Below are 17,929 nucleotides of genomic sequence, written 5' to 3'. Positions count from 1 at the left end.
CAGTGCTTGCTATGGTAATCTGGGGGTCCCCTCCCCCGTGGTTATCCTTCGATGTTTAGGGTCAGGCTTGTTCGCTTTTGCTTGTGGTCTCCCCTGTGGGAGCGTTGGCCAGTCTCCCAGGCACTCTGTTTTGCTGATTCATCCAGCCTCGGGCCCCAGGGATGTTCTCCAGTCATCTCCAAGTCTCTCGAGTCTTTTTGGCCCTTGGGGAGGACTTTTCACCCGTTCTTCACTCCCACTGGACAATGTCCGGCGCAGTCCAGACCGAGGGTTACAGAGTTTCGGAAAGACCCAACTTTGTTTGCAGAGCTAACAAGCAGCCAGACTGTACAGCCGCCATTGACTGATCTTGAGCGTCAGGGTGATACAAACGGTGTAGGACTACAGTTTGGCTACACCCAGCTGCTAATGGTCCTCACAGGCCCTTCAGGAGTGAGAAATTCACCTGGAAAACCAGGGACCTTGAGCCATTGCAAAGTCTCCGCCAACCCCGCCGGGGCTCAGGGTCTCCCAGGCAAATGCAGAGGGTAGGGCCCCTCAGTCCCTAGCTGGAGGAATGCCTGCAGGCTCTGTGCTCAGGGACCCCTCGGAGCTCCGCTCCATCTCCACTCCGCCCTGAGCCCTTGTGCCAGGCAGCCCGGCTCTGCTGCTCCGTAGCCCTCTTGGCGTGGGCTGGTGTTCCCCGCCCTTCCCCCTGTGCCTGGGAGGAGATATGCAGCCAGGTCCCGTCGCACGAGCCCCTCTGCTCTCGTCCCTTGCGCGGTGCTTGGCTTGCTGTGCACGGGAGGGCACCCCCCTGTTCTTCCATACAGGCTTACGGGGCCTAGAGCCTTGAGTCTGAGCAGCGGGCGTGGAGGCGGAGGGAGGCACTTCTGGGCCTGGCTTTGACAGCCTCGCCGCGGGCGCTGGCTTGAATCCGGAAGGGTCTCGTGCTAAGTTCCCAGTAAGCCCCGGGCAGGGGGAGATACCTCACCCCAAGCCCTGAAGCTGCCCCCAGCCAGGGGAGGGGGTCCTCCCCGCTGACCCCCGCAGGGAGCTGCCGCAGCGGGGGGAAGGGCCCCTGCCTCGGCCAGGGCAGCTCGCTGCTGGGGCCGGTGGGGAAGTGGCCAGCACAGCAGGGTCAGCTCCTGGGTGGGGGGGCCACGGGGCACCACACACCGTGGAGCCTCAATGCCCCTCCACCCTCCCGGAGCCAGACCTGGGTGCAGCGTGGTGTGCTAGGACAGGCAGGCGCCAGGCAGTGCATTCGCACCGCTGACCACTAGCCACCCAAGTAAGCCCGAGCCCCAACCCCCTGCCCCACCCTGAGCCACCTCCTGCACCCCAAGCCCCTCATCCCCAGCCCCACCCACACCCCCAGGGCAGAGCTGGACCTGCTCCTGCACTCTCACCCCAGCCCAGAGCCCCTCTCCAAATCTAGAGCCCCTTTTTGCATCCCAAACTCTGCATCCTGGGCCGACCCCCTCCTGTATTCCGAATCCCTCGGCCCCGCTCCCACCCCTGCATCCCAGGCCTGAGCTCCCTCCCCCACTCAGAACCCCTTGACCCCACTCCCACCATGTGAATCGTGTTCTGTGCACCAGTCTGAAGGTGACGTGTCGCACGTCCCCTCCCCTTTGGGGCACAAGGCAAAATTCATTCCGCTTGTGGGGGGGGATTCAGGGAACAGTGCGTGGTCTGATGGCAGCAGTCCCCATGAGAGGTGGGACTCCGCTGGGCCGCACGCGGGAGCTGTGATTTCCAGCTCCGGTCGAGGTACCTGCACTGGCGTTGGCCAAACAAGCGCTCTGAAAATGGCAGGGTGGCCATGCCTGGTTGGACTAGCCGAGTCCCTGCCCCAGACCGTAGGCAGGTGGCCGGTGCGCTGCCGCTGGCCTGCTGGTTTTAGCACGCTAGCTTGCTCAGAGCTGGAGTGGGTGTCGCGGAGCTGGAGATTTTATGTCCCCCAGCCCCTGGTGCACCCTTAGGAGGGGGTGAGTTTTCCAGGCCTGGGGCCTCTCTCTGTCCGGTCAGTGGATCCCAAGCAGAGCGTCTCCCGCTGGCAGCAGCGTCTGGGGCAGAGACCTTGCTGGGTTACGAGAGCACGGGGCAGAGCCCAGGCGTGGTATCGGGGTCAGTCGGCCACATCGCCTTCCCGGTCCCTACACTCGGGGGGCGGGGCACGAGCGTGTAACCAGCCGAGTTCTGCTTGTCACTCTAGATCAGAATCCCGTTGCAGGATGGGCGGCGGAGCAAGTCGATAGAAGAGCGAGAAGAGGAGTACCAGAGGGTCAGAGAGCGGATCTTCGCGCGAGAGGTAAGCCGAGCTCCTGCCAGCGCCACCCCGTCTCGCGGCTGAGGCTACTTTCTGGGGAGCCCCTCCGCCACCCGCCCAGCTGCCCCTCTTGCCCCATCCGTTTCTTGGGGCGGGGCACCTGCCACGGGTTGGCCGTTTCGCTGCCCTGGCATTCCCGAGTGAGGCTGGAAACGGGCGAGAGGTTTGCAAGCGTCTGGTGATTCTGTGGGCCCCACCTGGGACACATGCGTCTCAGATCCCTTCTGGGAACATGGCACCCCGCATCAGGTGTTGAAGGCCCGTTCCCAAGGTAGCCATGCCGAGCTAGGAGTGCTGCCCGAGGGGAGAGTGGGGGCGTGTCGCCTTCTTCAGTAAGCACCCAGCTCCATCTGAAGCTGCTCAGGAATTGTGCTCCCTGGAGGCAGCTGGGGGAGGTTGCAGGGGGGAAGTGGGACCGGTGTTCCCCCTAAGCTTTTCCATCCACGTGCGGAATAAGTTTTCTCTCTGTGCGCTGAGGCGGGTGCCAATGTGCACCACCAATAGAAACAGAAAACCTGGCTGTGGGCGCTCCACTAATCAGCTGGGTGGCCGCCCAAGCGCCCTACTCCCAAGAAGCCCGGGAGGAGGGCAGTGGGGCGGGATTCCAGCACTGCGACAAATGGGGCAGGGGGGTGGGAGGGGAGCAGATGTAGTTGGATGCTAATCTGCCGCTGGTCTGCTCACCCGCTGCATGCAGCAGCATGGCTCTACCTGCCACCTCCCCCACCCCTTGGAGGCGGCCCGGAGCAGCTGGGAGCTGCCATGCTTCTGGGAAGGGGAGAGTCAGGATACAGCCCCCTTGGGAGCTCGTCAGTGCTCCTGCCGGCAGCCCCGGGCAGTGGCTGTCTAGTGACCGTCGGAAGACGCCCCCGCAGGTGGGGGACGCCTGACCGGAGTGTAGGAAATCGATTGAACCTGCGGCATGCCTCGATCCGAGCCACAGGCTGAACTGGGGCAGCACTGCTGGGCGGGAGCCATGGGAGTGCTTCCTATGAAAGAGCTGCTGTGTTTGGAGTTATTGGAGCAGGCCTAGAGCTCATCAGATTCTCTTCTGTGTCTGACGGCGATTGAGTCCCTAGAGCCAGGTTACGGAGCAGGGCCAGGAACGCCTGATTCTCAGCACTGGGCAGGGGCGTGGGCTAAGCTCTGTGAAGTGTTGGGACATCTCGGGGTGGAAGGAGCGTTACAAGGCACCTGATGCTCCGGGATAAGAACCTAGCCCGAAGAGCAAAGTGGCAGTGCAGTGGCTTGGAGAGCCGTGCCGTCGGCACCCGTAAAGGAACTCACGAGCGGGCCGCTGCCCCATCTCTGAGCCCAGCCCGGCCTTTGAGATCTAGCCCCGTCCCCTTGTTTGTAACCAGCCAATACTGCTGCCTTCTCAATTATTTTCCCTTTTCTTTCCCTGCCGCCAGACTGCTCAGAACGGATACCTGAACGACTGCAGGTGAGTACCATTCAACACGCTTCGCGGCCGCGCCGGTAGCTCGCTCAGGGCGGACACGCTACCCCTGTAACCTGCTTTTCTCTGATGTTAACCAACAGACTCGCCAAGGAAGGCTTTTCCTCTAGCTCTCACAAACGGAGGCAGATTTTTAGGTACCTCTGTGTGGTTTCTGGCGTACGTTCCGCAGAGTGAGCCCCCCATGCATGGCTGTTTGTGGAGTCCTTGTCGTATCTTTTGCAACATCCGGGGTTGTTTTGCCTCTCAAACGAAATTGCTGCAGCGGCGTTTTTGCTGATTCATTTAGAACAAGGGGCGAAGGGTCGGGGAGGGAAGGGGGGGGGGCGCAAAAGATGGTGGGATCAATGCCCCGGTCCCACCTGCATCCTGAGGACGATCAGTCCCAGCTGTCTAAGCAGTGATGGAATTAGCCTCTCCTTGCACATGCATCTGTGTGGAGTCCTGGCGCGCGGGGTTCGGACGGCTGGGTCCTGGCGGTGCAGATTCCCCCGGTGTTGCTGCAGAAAGCCCAGGGGATCGGCTTAGGCGGCATTTTCTGGTCGCAGGCGTTTCCTTCTGATGAAAGGTGCCAGATTCAGGGCCCCGGAGTAAGGGCTCTGTGCAAGGCAGAGCAGGCAGGCTAGGCCGGGGCTCTGGCTGCTTGGTGCACCGTGGGGTCTGGTCCCTGCTTTTTACGGTGGTGGTGAGGGACCCAGGAATGGTTGGGAGCTGCTGGCCTAGGCAAACGGAAGGAGGAGGAAGCCTCTAGTCGGCATTCACGCGCTTGCCTGCCTGCGGGGGTGAGCCCGGCTTGGGGCAGTGCTGGCCCACAACATTTTGGCAGCTGAGGCAGGGAGCTCAAATGACGCCCCCTCACTTGGGCCAGAACTTTGCGAGGTCTCAGTTCTGCCTCCGTCCTGTTCCGCTCCCCTCAGGGGACTGCTCCGCTACCCACACAGGCACCAGCAGCAGACAGCGTTCTACACTCGGGGTCCTCGTGGCGCCCCCCACGGTCGGGCACCTGAGGCGGCCGCCTCAGTGCGCCTCACGGTAGGGCTGGCCCTGGCTGTAGGAGTGGGGGATGAAGTGTGAGGACTATGGACCTAGAGCCTCAGTCTGTGGGGAGCTGGGCTCGTGGGGTTTCCGTTGCCCCCTTGTCATTCAGTGCCCGGCTCCGTCTTGCTCCCCGCCACCAGACTGCCGGGCTCAGGCTCCGGAGCCCAGCCCGCTGGCCGGGGGCATTGGGCCGCCCTGCCGACACCTGCTCAGAGAAACAACCAGCTGCTTGGGATTCCTCTTTATCCCCTCCCCCCCTCGCTGCGTTTCCTGTAGCCTCGGCTTCCCAGCCCAGTGGCCCTGGCCCCAGCATCCAGGGAGGGGCTGGACCCTCGGGGGCTAGCTCCCGGGCTGCGTGCGCCTCGGAGCGTTCTCTCCGGGCGGCTGAGTGGCCAGCGGCTGCCAGGAGCAGTGCCGGTGAACGCGCCGGGCGCGGCCTGAGCACCAGCCATGCAGCGGGGGGAACGCGGGTACCGGGGCATTCGCAGTGGTCAGTCTGGATCCAGCCCACCTGCAGGGCTGGACGGTGCAGGGCTGGGTGGCTGGTGGGTTTTCTCACCCAGCCAAAGGAATCGGGAGTTCAGCAGAGGATCAGTTAGAGACGGAGTCTCAGTCTCTCCCCCGCCCCATCCGACTGGAGGGTGAGAGATACCAATGGGGGTCTTGGGAGCTCGTCCAGCCCCTTCCCTGGCTGTTAGGGGCCATTCAGCCTCGCTGTTCAAAACAGAGCCATGCTCCATCCCCAGGAGCTCGCCAGGCGAGGGCCACGGGGGCGGGAGGGGAAGCTGGGTGTGGTGTCCTGAAGCTCCCTGGCCTGTGCTTTGCTGATTTGCCCCCCAAGGTGCTGTGGCTCGTCGGTGTGTGTCCGTCCCCCCCCCCCGCTATCGGTGTCGAGCTCCCATTCGCACCCCTGGGTTGCGGGCAGTGTGCGTTGGGAGCCTGCCGAGCTAACACACCCGCCTGGGGAGCAGCCGCAGCTCGAGGGGCCCGATCAGCTGGAGCCCTAACCCCCAAGCAAGCCCCGCCTCTCCCCTGGCGCGCCCCCCTGGGAGCTGACGTCCTCTTGGCCTCCCCCAGGTCCCTCTTTCCCTCTCCCAGCCCGGGGGCAGAGGTGATGCCTGGCGTTGGGCTGATGGTGCGTTCGGGGCCAACCCGCAGAGCCTGCCACTGGCAGGAGGCCGTTACTGGCCGGTCCCCAGGCGTCTCTGCTGGTCCCGCTGTCCCATGGCTTCCCCAGGCCCCGCGTCATGGAGGCCCTTCCTGTGGGACAGGCGGCTGGGCACGGGTCCCCCGGAGTCCAGCAGCCTGCCTGGTACTGGGCGGAACAAGTCTCTCCCACACCTGCCACTGTTTAGTGGACTCCTGACGCCCCGCCCAGCCCTGGGCTCAGCCGGGGGCCGGGAACGCAGCCTGGGCTGGCCAGCAGGTTGGCAGGGGCGTGGCTGGCGTCGACACTAAACAACGAAATTCTGTTGTGGCTCAAGGCCCCGGCCTGTGCCCGGAGCAGAGCTGCAGGCCAGGGGCCTGGTTCCCTGGGACCCTCGGGCACTGCCCACTGCTGCGGAGTGACGGGGGAGCAGGCCTGGGGCTCTAGACCAGCCTCTGCCTCAGAAGGGAAGGGCCCGAGAGCTCGACCGTTCGCGTGTCTGCCCTGCAGCTGGAGGCCGGCTAGCGGGGCTCGGGCTGGCCAGCCACGTGCAGAGCTGGGGGGAGCCTGCATCCCCACGGCTCTTTTCCGCCTGCCGGGCCCGGAGGCTGGCGCTCAGCTGTGCTGCGGGTGTCCCTTGGAACGCCCTGTGTGGGGAGGGCATTAACCTGGCCCATGGATCTTCGGCCAGTTCTGCAGCTGGAGCCGGCCCGGTCCTGCTCCCAGCATAGCTCGACTCGGGGCAGCAGAACTGGACACGTCCAGTCAGGTTTGTCGGTGGGTCAGTGGGCTCCGGGGCGCTAGGCCCCAGCAGCCGGGCGAGAGGGGCCATGGAGGTACCCCTGGGACTCCAGCAGCCCCGTGCCCCACATTTCCCTTCCTGCCGCTGGCCAGCCACGCTCCACAGCTCTCTGCAGCCCCGCGCTCGCTGCCGGGAGAGGCCGTGTGACCGCTGTGTCTCTGCAGGGGGAACCGAGACGGGCTGAACCGGGCCTCGGGCAGCCGCCAGAGCAGCACGGAGAGCGAGCTGAAGTCGCTGGAGCCCCGGCCGTGGAGCAGCACCGACTCGGACAGCTCCATCCGCAACCTGCGGCCGCCCGTCACCAAAGCCAGCAGCTTCAGCGGCATCTCCATCCTCACGCGCGGGGACAGCATCGGCAGCAGCAAAGGCAGCAGCGGCAGCAGGACAGCCAGGCCAGGTACCACTTGGCCAGAGCCGGGCCCCGGGCCCCCGGCTCAGAGCTCCGCTCGATACGAGGCCAGGAGGAGCCGGTCCAGCCCAGGATGCTCCGGCCCCATTTCAGGAGCTAGACCTGAGCTGCTGCCTGGCTCCATCTCGACTGGGTCTGTGGACTAAGCCCCACATGAGCAGCCTCAGAGTGAGTTGCTTGCAGGGGGCTTGACGCAGGCAGATGCACATTGGCCGGTTTATCAGCGGCTCCTTCAGGAAGCCCCATGGGGGCTTAACTCCCCACGGGGCAGCTACCAGATGCTGGAGACCTTATTTAACCGGTCCCCGGGGGGGGCTGGAATTCATGCCTTCCTGGCCCAGCAGCGTGTGTGTTCCCTGCTGTGCCGCGTGCCCGCCCCGTGGCACCAGGCCTTGCCCTCCGCGGGCTCTGGCTGCTGGAAGGGCGCTTGCCCCTCAAGGCAGCCCGTCCTGCGCTTTCCTACCTCCCTGGGGAAGGAGCCAGTGGTCAGCCGCTCTCAGGCTTAGCCTAACAGCAGGGCCGGCTGCTGCCAGTCCTTAGCGAGCCACCGAACACAGGCTGGACACGCGGCACAGGGGGTAGAAGTGGGAGGCCCGTTGCCGCGGGACAGCGAAGATGCACAACGGATTTCACCCCAGGTGGCTTGGCGAACGGTCCCAAGCCGGGGGGGGGGGGGGTGCGTGCTGGGGAAGAGCTCCCCGGGGGAGCTGCTAGGGCTCAGACTGGCTCCTTGGGAGGGGCAACGAGGCAGGAGCCGTGGGCTGTATTTGCGGGGTCCCCAGGCGTTGTCAGCGGGGGAGCCTGCAGTGTCATGGTCACTAGCGCGGTGGCGGTAGCCGCGTGGCACGTCACGGCACCTCGCCGGCAGAACGCCGCCCTGCCCCTTCGCTCTGACCCGCCCCCAAGCGCGAGTCTGCGAAACGCCGACGAGCGCGGTTCAGGGCGGTCCGTTTGCGACTCGTTTGGCTCCCTTGCGAGACTTGGGTCTAGCGAAGGACTGACCTGCGCAGCCACCTCTGGGGCTAGGTTTGCAAACGGTGGGAGCCCAGCTCTTGGGAATGTCCAGCCCCACCTCTGTAACGGCCAGCCCGGTCCGGGGTCCGACCTGGCTCTTCCGGAGCGCGGGGAGCGGCGCCTTCTCTCCTGCTACTCCTTCCGGGTCGGGGTAGGGTGCGGCCGCTGAGCATTGGCTGGCCAATGAGAGCCCCTCTTCTGTTTGCGCTGAAAAGTAGCGTGCAGGTGAGGAAACCCGCATTCCCCGCCCCGCTATCGACAGACCCATGGGGCGCCTGGGCCGGTGCAGGGGTCTGCACGTTTCCTGCGTTTTAAATCAGGAGAATGTGGAGAAGGGTTATGAATCTCACCAGCCCTATCCCTGCCACACGCCCCACCTCTCCCGCTGCTTCCTGCTGAGCCCCCCTGCGTTAGCCTGGCTCTCGTCCGCCTCCTCTCTTGAGCGTTCCCGCCGATTGCCCAGTATTGGCTGCTTCATGTGCAAAGGCGATTGGCTCCCGGCGGCCCCCGTTTGCTGCGGCCCCTCTCTGGCCCAGTGCCTGAGCGCAAGCCCCCCGGGCGTGCGCGGAAGTTTTTATTCCACCAAACGAGCGCCTCACATGGCCGCTTCTGCAGTGCCCCCTTTGTGCTGGGCCGTCGAGAACTGCAGCCGGCAGAACCTGCTCCCATTCCCCCTGGTCCTCCCCCTGGCTAAGCAGGCGTGGAGTTAAAGACCTTGCTCCTGGCAGGAGAGCCTGGGAATTGAACAAGCATTTGTTCCCCCAGATGCCCCAGGGCCATGCACTGTGCGAGCCCGACCCTGCTGCGCTTGGGCTTTTTGAACAGCCACACTGGGTCAGACCAACGGCCCCCCTAGCCCAGGGTCCTGTCTGCCCACAGTGGCCATCTCCAGATGCCCCAGAGGGAGGGAACACACCAGGGAATCCTCATGTGATCCCTCCCGTCACCCATTTCCAGACACAGAGGCTAGGGACACCATTCCTGCCCAGCCTGGCTAATAGCCATGGATGGATCTAACCTCCATGAATCTATTTAGCTCTCTTGTGAGCCCTGTTAAAGTCCTGGTCTTCACCACATCCCCTGGCAAGGAGTTCCACAGGTTGACAGTGCACTGAGTGAAGAAAAACTTCCTTCTGTTTGTTTTAAACCTGCTGCCTATTAATTTCATTGGATAACTTACTTCAGCTTTGACAAATACTGCTTTAAAACCCCAAAGCAAAAGTTAAATGGTGTTCTTTTTGAAATAAATCTGTTTACAGAGTAACTTCCTGCTGTTGTATTTAGAGTTTGATCCAAAGCCAGTTGAAGTCAATTGATTCCCACTCGATTGAGTGGGCTTTGGATCTGGCTAATTCGCGAACAGGCCACAGGGGGCTGGAAAGCCCCGCTCTTTAACGTGCCTCGTTAGTGCGGCGTTTGAGCACAAGGAGATGGCAGTGAGGGCGTGTCCAAGCAGGGTCCACCTCCTCTGCCCTCCAGGGGAGATGGCAGTGTGGGCCATGCCCGGGTATGCGTGCAGGGCCCTGGCGGGGCTGCGTGTGGCCGCTGGGGGTAGCGAGCTAGTGTCTGAGAGCTCGCTCCAGCGTGCCCATGGGCTGTAGCGGCACCTCCTACTCGTGGAGAGCGGGAGCCAGGAGCCCTCGTGGTTCCCCGCCAAGCCGCGAGTGACCCGGTCGAACAAGCAAGCTGCAAACTAGTGCTGGCCGAGACGCCGGAGACCCCTTAGGCGGGGCCGCGATCCAGGGGCCCATTGGGGCCAGCAGCCTCCTCGGGGCAGGCAGGCCCCAGTGTCTGTGCAGCTGAATGAGCCTGGGAGCAGCTGGGGGTGGGTGGGGAACCGGCGGGTCCGGCTGCCACCCACTGACTCTGCCTCTTGTCTCCCGGGAAGGTCTGTCGCTCGCTGCCCCTGAAGCAGGCAGCCCGGTCTCCTCGGCCCAGCCTGGGCGAGGCACCTTCTTGCCCTGCTCCATGCAGCCGCAGCCGCAGCACCAAGCTCTTCCGCCCACTGCCCAGCAGCAGCCTGCCATGAGCAACCACCTGATCTCTCCGGTGAGTCACCGGCTCCAGCCTCCTGCTTCCAGATGGGTTGGGGGGGACCCCGCTGCCCTGCCACCTGCATGTGTCTGAGCTTGGCGCTGGCTAACGACGCCTCTGCCCTGGGCTCGGCGGAGCAGCCCACGGCTTTGCCTGCTAAAGGGATTTAGGTGCCCAAATCCCATTGACATTCAGGTGGTCGGGCCTCCAAAGCCCCTGGGCTCCTCTGGAGGGAGGTGAGCCATGCATCCTGGTTCTCGGGGCAGGGCTGCAGTGCCCCCTGGGGCCAGCGAGGGGTCACTGCAGTGTGCTGCCCAGCTCCAGGGCCCGCTGGGGAGCGTGCTGTCAGGTCTGTGGGCACCTGTCCTCGTGGCCGGGAGCGTTCGCCCCAGCGGTTCCAGCTGCCTGTGGGTGTAGGGCTCTGCCCCGCATGGAGCGGCGCCCCCAGGCCTCGCAGGGTTGCTCTGCCACCGTGACTTTCCCGTTGGCCGTGCCGAGGCCTGGTCCCGCCTGCAGACGTCACCCGAGGAGGGTAAGTGGAGCTCGTGTCCTGAGCTGTGTCTGCCACGTGCAGTCAGAGCCCTCGATGCTCCGTGCCCAGGAGAGCCAGAGCCAAGGCAGCGGGGAGAGTCAGGCCATCGAGTCAGAGCTGGGAGCTGGGGTTGGAGCCGGGCGCTCCTGGCTCTCAGCAGTGGGCTCCGACATGGCTCTCGGGAAGCGCTGCACATGACCCCCCGCAATCCGGAGCCCTTCCCCTGCCATGGGGGGAGCTGGGAGTCCCCGGGGGAAATTTTCCCTTCTCCTTAGCGTGAGCGCTTCCTTCCCTGGGAGCCCCGGACAGCCCTGCTCTGCTGGCCCCTCCTGAGACCAGGCCATGAGACTGGCAGGGTTAGGCAGCTCGGCGGTGGGGCCGGGGAGCCCGGCAGCTGTTGCTTGTCCTCCGGCCAGGCTGCTTGTGCTGACACCTCTTAGCTCTTCTGTGCAAATCTCCCGGGCCTTGAAACAGCAAAGGCCGTGCCGTGCCCAGCCTGCCCACGCGGCCGCCTGCCTGTGCCTCGGCTGGGCACCCAGCGCTGCCCGCTTCCTCGTCCCCGCCGCTCAGGGTAGGGGCTCCCTCCCCCGCCTCCGAGAATCGCCCTGACGCTCAGCTCAGCCTGGGCAACTGGACGTGAACCGAAGCAGCCTCGTGCGCCGGCTCCCGGTTCCCCTGCGTGCTCGGCCCTGCAGCGTCCCGGAGGGCTGCTCGTCTGAACTCTCCCGTCCCGCGATCCCAGCTGCAGCCGAGGGAGCAGGAGGCCTGAGCTTGAGTCCTGGGGGCAGAGTTCCGTCTCCCATGTTTCCAAAGGCCCGGGTTCATTCTCCGTCTGGCGCGAGCCCAGGAGTGCTGGGTGTGGACATGTGGCCCTTTGGAAAGCATCTGCGTTTGCTCCTCCATCCTCGGAGTCTGCGGGAACCGTGTCCTCGCGGCCCCTCGCGGTTCCCCTGGGCTGCCTGCGGGTGCCGGTGTCTGCTCCCCTGGCCTGTGGGGGTGTCTGACGCCCGCCTGTCCGGAGGTCTCTGGGGATCCCTTCCAAGGCTTGTTCCCCCACGGGGAGAGTTTGCAAAGTGTCCCTCAATAGCAGAGCCCCCCAGGGGGCGCGGGGCCTATCCTCTCCTCCGCAGACGGTGTCCTGCGCAGCTCCACGCTGGAAACTGGACCAGGGCCCCGGGGTTTGTGGGATGCTCCGTGTTCGGATGGGGCCCTCTCCGGTAACCGCCATGCTCCTCCCTGGCTGGGTCAGCCCGCAGCGTCTGCCGAGAAACCCTGCGGCCATGGCTGCAGGAAGTGCATTTCGCCAGCCGCTGTCCCCGGGATCTGCCCTGGATGGGGCAGCTAGGAGTGGGAGGGTCCTGCGAGCGCCAGCGTAGACCGGCCGTAGTCAGAGGCAGCGTTCCCCCCGCGGAGGTGGCCGCCGCGCTAGTTACGCTCTACAACGGCCCTGCCCCAGCTTCCGAGCCGGTGGAAGCCACGTGCTGGGCTGCGGCGGGAGGGAACCCGCCGGAAGCTGCTTGGGAGCGCACGGCTAGGAAGCGGCCAGCCGCACATGGAGGCTGAGATGAGGCGAAGGTTTCTGACCCTCCGTCCGGGACCCGCACTGGCGTCCAGGCAGCTTGGTCAGTCCGCGGAGCCGCCCCTGCTGGCCGCCAGGATCTCCCAGGCCAGTCAGGCGCTAGCCGGGAGGGCTGCGCGTTCCCCCAGAGAACTTCCCCCGGCCTCTCCCTGGTGGCTCTCGCCCATGTGCTCAGGCGGTGACTCGGGCCAGATGTGGGGTTGAGAAGGAACCCCCACTCCCCCCCCCCCCCATCACAGTGGCGGGGGCCCTGGGGCGTCGCCTTCCAGCAGCGTGGGGCCTGGGTCGCTCGCAGGGATCAGCGGGGGAGTCTCTGTAACCTGAACGTCGGTACCTCAGCCGGAGGTCGGGGGTGGTTACGGGACGGGGGAGGGGGAGGTTCTGTGGCCTGCAGTGGGGCAGGTCAGACTAGCTGGCCACGACGGCCCTTCTGTCCGTAGTGTGTGTGTGTCTGAGAACCGGGGCACTGCCAAACCGGGCGCCACGGCGAGGGGCCCCGGCCAGGCCTGCTCCTAGCCCCGGTGTAACATGCGCAGCAGCCGTTTGCCATCCCCCCAAAACACAGTCTGCAGTGCAGTCCCAGCATGCACAGGGCTGAGCGGTGGAGCAAAGCACCATGGGATACCCACAGAGCCCTAGCCATGTAGACGTGCTGATCCAGATTGACTCTGAAAGGCTGACTGTGTGTGCAGCCAGCTGCTCACCCCCTCCGTGTGCATGCAGCCCCTCGGCGGAGCAGTGACCCGGGAGAGATCCCAGCTGCGGGGCAGAGCGCCCGCCGTGAGGCTTGCATTGCTCGGGGGGGTGCACTTCCGCCGGGGGGAGGAGACTAGAGGGAGGCCGTGTGGCGGGCTCCCTGCCTGGCCTTGCCCTGTTCCGGGGAGAGCGGCAGCGTGCGGGGAGATGGGCGTTGGCCCCCAGCGTGGGCAGCTTAGCAGAGGCCAGGCAGGGCAGTGGCAGCCACCGCTCCAGCTCGCCAGCGCGGCGGGTGGTGCCAGGCGGGAGCCGAGCTGTCTGTGCTCCAGGGCGCAGCTGAGTGGCAGGTGGCAGCTGCGGCTTGGAGTGGCGGGGCTGCATTGCTCCAGCCCCTCCCGCAACTGGCCCCGATTGGCTGCTCCACCCGGGGAACTGGAGCGCGGCGGGAGTTTGCCGGAGCCGCGGGGGGTTGGCAAGGGCTTTGGAGGCACCGTGCCGCCGAGTCTTGCTGTGCCATCCAAAGCCTCAGCTCCCGGAGCCCTGGGATCGTGGGCGCCTCTGGGCCCTGAAAAGTGGGGAACCAGGCGGTGAATGGGCAGCACCCGGTCCCCCTGGGGGCTGAAGTCTCATGAGCTGTCAGCGGAGTGGAAGTGTAATGCAGCCAGCGGTGAGACAAACCGGCCCCAGGCCCCGGCGCCATCGGGCAGCAGAACAGCCCCCGAAAGGCACCAGTGCTGGGGAGCTGGCAGGGGGTGACAGGAGAGCGGGGACCCTGCCCTGCAGCACGCCCAGAGGGGTGCAGTCTCTGGAGGAGCAGAAGGCGGTACAGTTTGCCCCCTCCCCGTCTTCCCAGCCCCCCGCAGAGACAGGCTTTCCCAGCTCCTGGAGCCTCCGGAAAACACCGTCGCTCCCTGCAGCCCCGCCTCAGCGCCCATCTGTGTGTCTGCAGCGAGCGCGATAACTAACCTTGCCCTTCCTTCTTTCTCCCCCCCCATCCTCTCTTCTCTCCCCTTCGCTGCTCTCAGCCCGTCCCAGCTCTGCAGCCTGTTCAGTACTCTCCAAGCTCCTGTCCCCAGGTCCTCCTGCCCGTCTCTCCACCCCAGCAGTACAACATGGTATAACCCGTTTCCTGTGCTCGCCCGTGTCTGTCCCGTGTGTGCCGTGTCTGTGTCGTGCCAGCTTCGCTAACCCCGCCTCTCCGGGAGGGGCTCCCGTTAAACGTGCCGTGCTGCACAGCGCATGCTGCGCCGGCTCGCCCCTCGGAGCGCTCACAGGGCGTGCTAGGCAGGGCAGAGCATCGTGGGGGGCCAAGCCGTGCTCCCTCCGCAGCAGCGACAAAAGAGGGGAGGGGCTGCCCCCGCGTTTGGGGCTGGCTTTGCAGATGCCTGGGGTCTGGATTCCCACGCAGCCGGCAGGTGCTGCCCGTTAGCCTCCGGGCTGCGCAAGGAGCATCAGCTCCGTGTCCGATCGCTCCGGCCCCTGTGGTCTTTGTGGGCATCCGGAGGCAGCGTTCGGGGCTGTGAGCAGCGGTGGCCGGCTGGGCGAGCTGCCCTAGTCTGGAGGGGCAGTGACTGCCGAGGTGAAGCGGGGGAGGAGTCCCACGGGTAGGGCAGACCCTGAGGCTGTAAGAACTGGGGCGATATGGCTGCTGGCCCAGTCTGCTCCCCGGTACCTGTTATTTAGTGACCCCCTCTCGCTCTCAGCACCTCCACTGTCCCAGCCCCTGAGCCAGGCTGGAGGACCGTCTGCAGAGGCGCACACACGCTCTCCCCAGGTGCCCGGCTCAGGGCAGGGCACGTCTCCCACAGCAGCTCGGAGTGGCGGAGAAGGGGGGAGCTTCCTGTGCTCGCCGTGCCGTAGCTCAGACACCATTGCTCATGTTCTGTTCTTCTCTCTCCGCCCGCAGGCCGACGAGCTCAGCACCCCCTTCGGGCAGATCAGCCTCAGCCGGCAGGGCTCCACGGAAGCTCCGGACCCGTCCTCGGCCCTGTTCCAGCCGCCCCTCCTCTCCCAGCACCCTCAGCAGACGGGATTCATCATGGCGTCCCCAGGACAGCCCATCACTGCCTCCAACTACTCCACCTCGGGGCACACGGCCCCTGCGCAGCAAGTCCTGCCGCCCCAGGGCTACCTGCAGCCCCCCCAGCAAGTAAGCACGGCCTGGGCGAGGGAGGCCGGGGTGCAGCATTGGAGTGAGCGGGGGGCAGCCCCCAGGCGGAGCCTCTGGCCCCAGTTGGAACTCGGCCCGCGGCCTCTGCGCTGGCTGTCGGGCGCAGCAGTGACTGAGGAGCGGGGCTGCAGGGCCCTGCTTGTCTGCACGGGAAGGCTCTTGCTCAGGGCTGGGCCGAGGGCTGGCTCCTCCCCAGCAGAGACTTTTGCCAGGAGGGCTCGGTTCCCTCGCATGGCTCCCCAGCTCTGAGGCCTCCCAAGCAGAGCCCAGGCCTTCCTCCGCTGGCTGGGGGCGTGTCCTTCCGCAAGGGCTCTGCACGGAACTGGAAGAGCCCAGCAAATTCTGCCGGCCACCTGGCACCGCCCCTCAGGCTGGCAGGTACCGGCCATGCCCTAAAGAGCCGTCCGGAAGAATTTGCAGGGGCACCAAAGTCCAGCAGAGGAAGGTCGAGCCTGAGCCAGCCCCTGGGAAGGGAAGCCAGGCCCAGGAACACGCTTCCCAGCGGTGGGAATTAGCCATCGGAGCGGCTCAGCGAGAGTCGAGGCCACGGGCGGCTCTGGCACTAGCAGCTTTGTCTGGATCCCTGGGGGCGTTTCTCACCGCACAGCTGGGGGGGTCCCAGGGCCCGGTCAGGAGGCGAGACCGGCCGAGCACAGGGCTCCTTGTGGCGTCTCGGGGGAGCGTAAGAAAACCCAGTGGCCGGCGGCAGTTGGTTCTCCTGCGCTCCGGCCCGGGGCGGGGCGGGGCCGTGTGTCACCCCCAGAGACGGCTGCAGGCCGAGTGGGGTGAAGGGATCCCCGCGTCCAGATCAGAGAGCAGCCCAGGTACCCCTGGGCTCTTTAACCTCGCGGAGAAGGTGGGACACGAGCAATGGCTGATGGGCGATGCCCAGCCTGCCCTGGCTGGCAGCGAGCCCAGGTGTGCAGCAGGGCGGGCGCTGAACCCTTGGAAACAAGGGCCGGGGGGAGCCGCGTCCTCTGCCCCAGGTGGCTCCAGACCCAGCCAGGCTGGGAGCCGCGTTGCTCCAGCACGTTGTGGAGGTGAGCGGCTGACGTGCTGGCCGGGGAGCTCTGTGCCGACGTCCAACAGCCCGTCCAGCCGTCCGCTCCAGGGACCTCTGAGGACACAGTGTCAGGCCCCCGTCCTGCGGCTGGGCGGTTCCCCCGCGGCCCCACCCTGATGGCATTAGGTGGGGGCTGGGGTTCCTCCCAGGGACCGTTATCCTCCTGAGACCAGGCTGCTCTGCGAGCTGCGGGCCAGAGACCAATAGCCATCTGCCCCGCCCCGCCCCGGGCAGTGAGTCCCGCTGGATCCAAGCCTCCAGCCTGATCCAGGAACTGCTGTGATGGGTGGAGGGGGCTGGGCTGGGGCGGGGCTCCATCTCTCGTGTCGCTCGGAGCAGCCCAACTTATCCACAGACTCGCTTTGTTCCCCTAGATTCAGGTTTCGTACTACCCGCCCGGGCAGTATCCAAACTCCAGCCAGCAATACCGACCTCTCAGTCACCCGGTGGCCTACAGCCCCCAGCGCAATCAGCCGCTCCCCCAGCCTTCACAGCAGCCTGGTAAGGGGCACGGGCAGCCAGCGGGCTGGGGAGGGCAGGGGGTCTGTGACGGCGCATCGGGGGCCCCCGACCCTGCACCCCCGCCTGCAGCCAGACGTGACCCTCCGCCGGCCAGGAGTCGAAGGGCTTATTGCTTCTCAGAGACACCGTGCAGCACAGGAGCCAGGGCAGACCGCCTAGTCCTCTTGGGGGGAAGGGGCTTCGCCCCCTTCCTTGGTATAAAGCACCCTCCCTCCGCCTAGCACAGCGGAGACGGACTCAACTCCCAGCAGCTGGTCCCTAGCCTCCAGGCAGCCACGCCCCTGGCTTTGTTCAGATACCTCCACCTAGCCTACAGGGACCATCCCCCCCGGGCCCTGCACAGAGACCAGCACAACGCAGCAACCAGTGACTGCCCAGCCAGAGTCCATCCAGGCCACGAGCGGAAAGCGACACAGGGTCTGAGGCCTGCTGCTGCTTTGGGGAGCAGCTTCCCCCCGACCGCAGAGGGATAGTCTGGGCCCAGGGACCCACCTCCGGAGCCGCTGGGAGCCCCGCGCCGCGGTGACGCTTAACTCGCCGTACCTGGCGTTGGCAATACCTGGTTCTCCCCTGGGGTTGACGTGCTTCAGCCTGGGGAGCCACAGGCCAAGAAGCACTGGGCCCCCCGCCACGCCCCATGATGGGTGGCTCCGGCCCTTCCCACCCTCCTCGGGCTGGTCCTCTCCCGAGCCCAGGAAAGAACGTTGAACCCCGCTTGCCAAGGCATGAGAAGAGCACCGAAAATGGGACCATGTCCACCCTCCCCAATAGCCTGTGGGACTCTCTGCCACCAGATGGGGGCTCAGCAGAGGATTGGGTGTTTATTCGGTAAAAGGTTGCCATGACACAACCGCCTTGTCAAACCTCGCCTGTGTGCGGGCGCAGCTCCGCTGGGGGAGGCAGAGCGACCAGGGGAGTCCGGTTCTGTTCCCTGCTCCTCCCTGCAGCTGGGTGACAAGTCGCACCCTGCCTGGGCCCTCACTTTCCCCACCTGTGAAATGGGAAGGATAATACTGACCCCCCCCCCCTTCCCCCCATCCAGGGCATGGACGTCCGCCGGTGGAAAGGGCTCCACAGCAGCCGGGGATTTTCCCACGCCTCAGGGGGCGAGGTCGGAACTTCCCGGGGAAGTGGGGGGGGTAGAAATGGT

At 65.6% G+C, this 17,929-nt stretch overlaps 1 protein-coding gene across 14 annotated transcripts in view; it reads left to right on the top strand.

The window, feature by feature from the left end:
• Positions 1 to 17,929, top strand: part of R3HDM2 (R3H domain containing 2) — a 108,784-nt gene that overhangs the window by 80,491 nt on the left and 10,364 nt on the right. For 7 of the 14 annotated variants that reach the window (XM_075901798.2, XM_075901799.2, XM_075901793.2 and 4 more), the window contains 8 exons: positions 2,201 to 2,296; positions 3,727 to 3,758; positions 3,857 to 3,910; positions 6,925 to 7,157; positions 10,072 to 10,232; positions 14,050 to 14,139; positions 14,931 to 15,173; positions 16,632 to 16,758. In XM_075901798.2, coding sequence (XP_075757913.1) covers positions 2,201 to 2,296; positions 3,727 to 3,758; positions 3,857 to 3,910; positions 6,925 to 7,157; positions 10,072 to 10,232; positions 14,050 to 14,139; positions 14,931 to 15,173; positions 16,632 to 16,758 — 1,036 coding nt within the window. The remainder of the gene's footprint in view (positions 1 to 2,200; positions 2,297 to 3,726; positions 3,759 to 3,856; positions 3,911 to 6,924; positions 7,158 to 10,071; positions 10,233 to 14,049; positions 14,140 to 14,930; positions 15,174 to 16,631; positions 16,759 to 17,929) is intronic. The other 7 variants (XM_075901801.2, XM_075901800.2, XM_075901803.2 and 4 more) reach the window with 5 other exon arrangements.

The sequence above is a fragment of the Pelodiscus sinensis genome, chromosome 31 (assembly GCF_052426305.1).
Source record: "Pelodiscus sinensis isolate ZL-2025 chromosome 31, ASM5242630v1, whole genome shotgun sequence".
Classification (NCBI taxonomy): domain Eukaryota; kingdom Metazoa; phylum Chordata; order Testudines; family Trionychidae; genus Pelodiscus; species Pelodiscus sinensis.
Note: the sequence above shows the minus strand (reverse complement) of the source record. Positions and strands in the feature narration are given on the sequence as shown.